The sequence below is a fragment of the Medicago sativa genome, chromosome 2 (genome assembly GCF_051527215.1).
Source record: "Medicago sativa cultivar Bolivia chromosome 2, Bolivia_mono, whole genome shotgun sequence".
Taxonomy (NCBI): domain Eukaryota; kingdom Viridiplantae; phylum Streptophyta; class Magnoliopsida; order Fabales; family Fabaceae; genus Medicago; species Medicago sativa.
The window spans coordinates 31,863,197-31,868,167 of record NC_140750.1 but is presented as its reverse complement, the minus strand read 5'-3'; the positions used below and the strand labels follow the sequence as shown (position 1 = coordinate 31,868,167).

The following is a 4,971-nucleotide window of genomic DNA, read 5'->3' as shown; positions in this document are numbered from 1 at the left end:
CCTGTAGAAGGAAAAAACCAGAAAAAACAGCCACTGCTAACAGAAGGCAGACCTGAGGCTAACATATACAAAACTGTAGCACACAAACCGCACACAACACGCACCGCATACCCCAGCGTCAACCTCTAAACTTCCGAAACAAAACTCTTACCGAATCAGACACTCTCTAGGACTCCAGCACCATTCATAATAACTATCATTTAATAACAGAAGCGCCGCAACAGGCATCCATAAATAGATATGCCAACACATAAAACACATTCAATATTCTAAACAACATAATATTTCATAAGAAAATGTCATTGATACCATTAAACCACAACACATCAACGCACATATAAGTAACACATTGTCTTTTTGGTGAGGGGAATCCACATTACATCACTAACACAACAAAAGTACATAAGTAGACATACTACAAATGATTTTCCAGACTACAAACAAACAATACATTAACCATAAACCCACCGGTGTCCACCGTCTTGACAGTTGCTCCATATAAGGTTTTAACCAACATCAACTACGAGCTCATTCCAATCTGCATCAGTAAATAATATTCATAAGATAATAAGTTCAAACTAAATTAAACTAACTGTAATCATAATCATGCTTCAATGTTATTTAACTTACTTTATCACAGCTCAAGATCTCCTTCTTCATCATCTTCATTAATTTCATAAATTGTTGCACTAGAAGTGCATGCATTTTCACCGTTGTTGACTCCTTTAGGACATGATCGTTTATTGTGTCCTATCACACCACACTGACTACATGATTGAGGACGCCTACTTCCACCAGGCGTAGCAATTGGATTAGATCCACACCCTTTAGTCCTCACACAAGTAGGGTCCAGTAAACTTTCGTCGACGACTACATTTTGTACCCCAGTGCTAGCATCAATACCAACAGCTGTTGTTTTATTCTTCAACCTCAAAAGTTCAGCACTAAGAAAATCTACAATGTGGTTGTACTCTTCTACATCTTGATAAACCCTCTCAGCCACATCCTTCGACAACTGAATAATTCCCGCATACCTTGAAGCAATTTGAGAATCCCAATAGTGTGAACCATTTGTGTATCTTGCTCGAACTGTATCTGTAGCGAACTTTGTCCACCTGTGTAAAACTAGATTCTTTGGAAGGTGATCAAAATCCAGATACATCAAAACAGCAATAATATGATCGCAAGGCAGTCCAAACGACTCCATCCTAAGACACGAACATTTGAAATCTACAGGAGTTTCACAATGTGTAACGTGCCAGACACTTCCATTTCCACAGTACTTTGAAACTTTGTAGATAGAACCCATGGACATCTCTTGAATTTCAATAATTCTCAACATCAAAGATTTTTTCAAAGCATTACGAAAAAGGAAGAAAATCTCCCTTGTAAACTGGTTCGTTGCTGATCTCTCAATGAATCGCAAACTAGTTTGCAATACGGGTTGACCATAGTTGGAATGATAGTCGGACTCAATCTCTCGAAATCGAAAATATGTAAGGCACCTATGAAATTGCTGGACAAAATCAGTCAAGTTAATTCTTGAATGCACAAACTGGCCTATGTGACTATGTAAACCCTCACACCGAGACGTGGTTCGTATACCTGCAAAAAATTCTCCTTTGATATGAGCAGTCGCCCACATTCTTTTTTTTGCATACATCTCATTGATCCAATTGTTGTCTTGCAGACCAAATTTTTCAACCATCTCTTCCCATAGTTCTTCAAACTTATTCACTTCCATATCACCCAACATGCATCTTTTAAGATATGACATGAAATCAGTAATCCCAACATTCGATGATGCATTCCGTAGAAGATGCCAAGCACATAATCTATGATGTGCTTTTGGAAATATACTCTTTATGGCATTTTTCATAGCAACATCACCGTCAGTTATTACGGATAAAGGAGCCTTACCATTCATAGCAGTCGCGAATTGGTCCAACAACCAAACATATGTCTCTTCCGTCTCTCTCGTAACTAAACCTGTCGCAAAGACAACAGTTTGGTTATGATGATTAACACCGGAGAAAATAACAAACGGGCAATTGTATTTGTTTTTCCTATAGGTTGCATCAAAGGCCAATACATCACCAAAAATTTCATAATTCATACGACTTTCTCCATCACACCAAAAAAGACGTTCAAGCCTCTTATCTTTGTCTACAGTATGTGCAACATACATTAAAGGGTCTTTTGTACGAAGCATATGAAGATACTTCAGTGCACCGCAAGAGTCAGATGAAACTAATTTCCTTTGTCTTCCTGATTGATTATACAAATCCTTTTTCACAAAACCTAACTTGTGAAAACCACCTGATGAATTAGCCATTGCACCATACGTTTGATATGGTCTTACACCAACATTCTTATACTTTTCAATCTCAATCAAATCAGTTGGTGTTAGCTTTCTATGTGCCGGTAAAAGACCACATAGCAAACCATCCAACAGCTCATGGTTATGCGCAAATTCAAATACGGTCACATACCAACGCTTCGAAACAATGTCTATGTGGACACGACATTTTGCAGAACATCCACACCTGGTATCATTTCTGGGTTCTCGCTTCCGCCTCTCCAAGGTCAATCCCCTGTTCTCTCTAAAACCTTCCCGTGAACAAACAAAAGTTTGCTGCAGAACATTACCCAAACGGTCCCTCAGAACTTGGGTCTTCCGAACAGAAAATCCGTTTATCCTTGCATACCATGAGTAGAAATTATATGCAACATCTAAATCAGCAAAGTCAAACCTTTCAACTACATCTACAGAAATGTTTTTCATGTCCATCTTTAAAATATCACCGATGCCATTTATGACTATAGCATTCCCATTAGACTCGGATGAATCGCTACTCGCTTCTAAATCTCCATCACACTCATTAGCCCCATTGTCATCCATATTATCTCCTTCGTCTGAAGCTTCGTCCATTCCCTCGATGTTAATATTGTCATTACTGTCAGCTGAACTTTCTGTTACCTCCTCCATAACCTACAACAGAAGCATAATTTTAACAATCATAAATTTGAAACCTCGCTTCAAATGTAAATACCTAATAATCACTTTTTATTTACTTCCTCATCATCCATAATATCATCAGTAGGTAAAGGAATGAAAAAGGTTAATGGGAAAACAAACGAGTTTTAGAGATAAAATTATCTCTTTTTAATTAATGTGGGAGACAAATAGTCTCTGAAAATACTGCAATACCACATTTTCAATATATACACGGTGAACTGTCACATGGATGAAGGAATCTGCACACAAGTCAGCAAAACAAAATCTGTCTTTACTAAACACCAATAATTAGCATCAATTTATTTTTTTTAGATTCAATAAGCTGGGTTCTCATAACACAAAGTCTCTTTGTTACAGTGTTTTTACGAGATAAAAATTTAGAAGTTTGTCTTTATTTGTTACAGATTTTTTTTTAAATGGTGAGAATTGGAAGAAAAATAATAAAAAACTGTTTAAAATTATATAAGCTGTTTTGAGTATCTTCAAAAAAAATTTGCACTTAGTACTAGTTACATCTAAGAACAGATCTGACACATAAATAAGCACCGCATACACATATGGCCATCAATGCCAAATATAATGGTGAAAAATCATGAATTTATACTTAAATTTCAAAAACACAAATACAAAAACATAAATAACAGAAGAATTCAGTTTGAAGGAACATAAAAAAAATAAAAATAAAACTTAATTTTGGTAAGTACCTAACAACACAAAGAGTCCCTTAGCTTTGCTTGGTTTGGATCTCAGGATGCTACTTTCACTTGAACTCAATTGGAAAGACAACAGAACAGATTTGTTCTTAAGGAATGTGTTGCATATTTGTTTGTAAGAAGATGGAACAGATCTTGATTTTTGTAATTAATATATGTTTTTTTTCTTAAAACTCAATTTTGGTTGTTGAATGAGAAGAAGATAAGGACGTGACGTGAGTGTTGTTTTTGGACAAAAGGTAAGGATGTATGTAATGAAGATTTAAGTGTTAATTTTAATTTTCATTAAATAAAAGTAAAAATGGGAAAATATATATTATAAACCTGCTGAACTTGTAATTGCCGGTAAAAATCTACTTGCTCACCATAGGGGATTTGTAACCCTCTCTCACGAAAAAAAAAAGTAAAGACCGACCAAACATTTAATTCCGGAACATGCAGTCTGTCTACATGTGAATACCATCCATCAATCATCTCACTTCATTGTTTTATCTTTTTCAAAGAGAATTCATTGTTAAACTAATGAATTATTTTCATTTATAAAACAATAATCATTCAATCAATAATTACCAATGTTCAGTTGTCAGTCACATTGCATGTGTAAGGGAATAAAAAAGTCTAAGCACGAAATTGGAAATGGCAAGATTAACTTGTTTATTAGAAGTTTTAGATCAAAGGGGGATTCACTGTTGTATTGGGTTTCTGCAAGTGTACTTAAAAATCCACATGCATCTTAGAGTACGAGCTTTGGTTTAAAAAATGTATTTACCCATAGATTAATTATCCCATATTTGGATATTCCACTGGCTTGAGATTACATTCTTTATTGGGTTTTAGACTCCCACAAATAAGGCAAGTAATTTTTTCTTCGTAACTTAAAAAAATATGACCATTGTGTGGTTTGGTCTCAGAGGATGCTCAACAAATGGTTAAAAGATTGTATGCTCAAGCTCAACAACTCTCCAACGAAAATTATATATTGTTAAACAGCAGTAAGTACTTTGCATCTATAACATCATTTTAAAACATAGAACGTAATATCTTTCGTTTTAGGTCAAAATAACTAATGTTTATTTTGGATTAGATTTTTACGGTCACTAATTCACGTGCAATCAACACATCGATAATCGTTGATCAGTGTACATCCAACGTTGCAGAACAAGCACAATTTCATTTATTTAAACTCTAAAATACCAAATTTGCAATCTATTTCATATAATATTTATCCAATGGCCATTG

General features: G+C 35.1%; 1 protein-coding gene across 1 annotated transcript; it reads right to left on the bottom strand.

Annotated features, from left to right (window-relative positions):
* Positions 1 to 284: 284 nt before the first annotated feature.
* Positions 285 to 3,938, bottom strand: LOC146946270 (protein FAR1-RELATED SEQUENCE 5-like). Its single transcript, XM_085744413.1, has 3 exons — positions 3,724 to 3,938; positions 631 to 2,992; positions 285 to 538 (listed from the first exon to the last, which is right to left on the bottom strand). The coding sequence occupies exon 2, from the start codon at positions 2,987 to 2,989 to the stop codon at positions 635 to 637; it is 2,355 nt and encodes a 784-aa protein (XP_085600539.1). The 5' UTR covers positions 2,990 to 2,992; positions 3,724 to 3,938; the 3' UTR covers positions 285 to 538; positions 631 to 634.
* Positions 3,939 to 4,971: the final 1,033 nt, after the last annotated feature.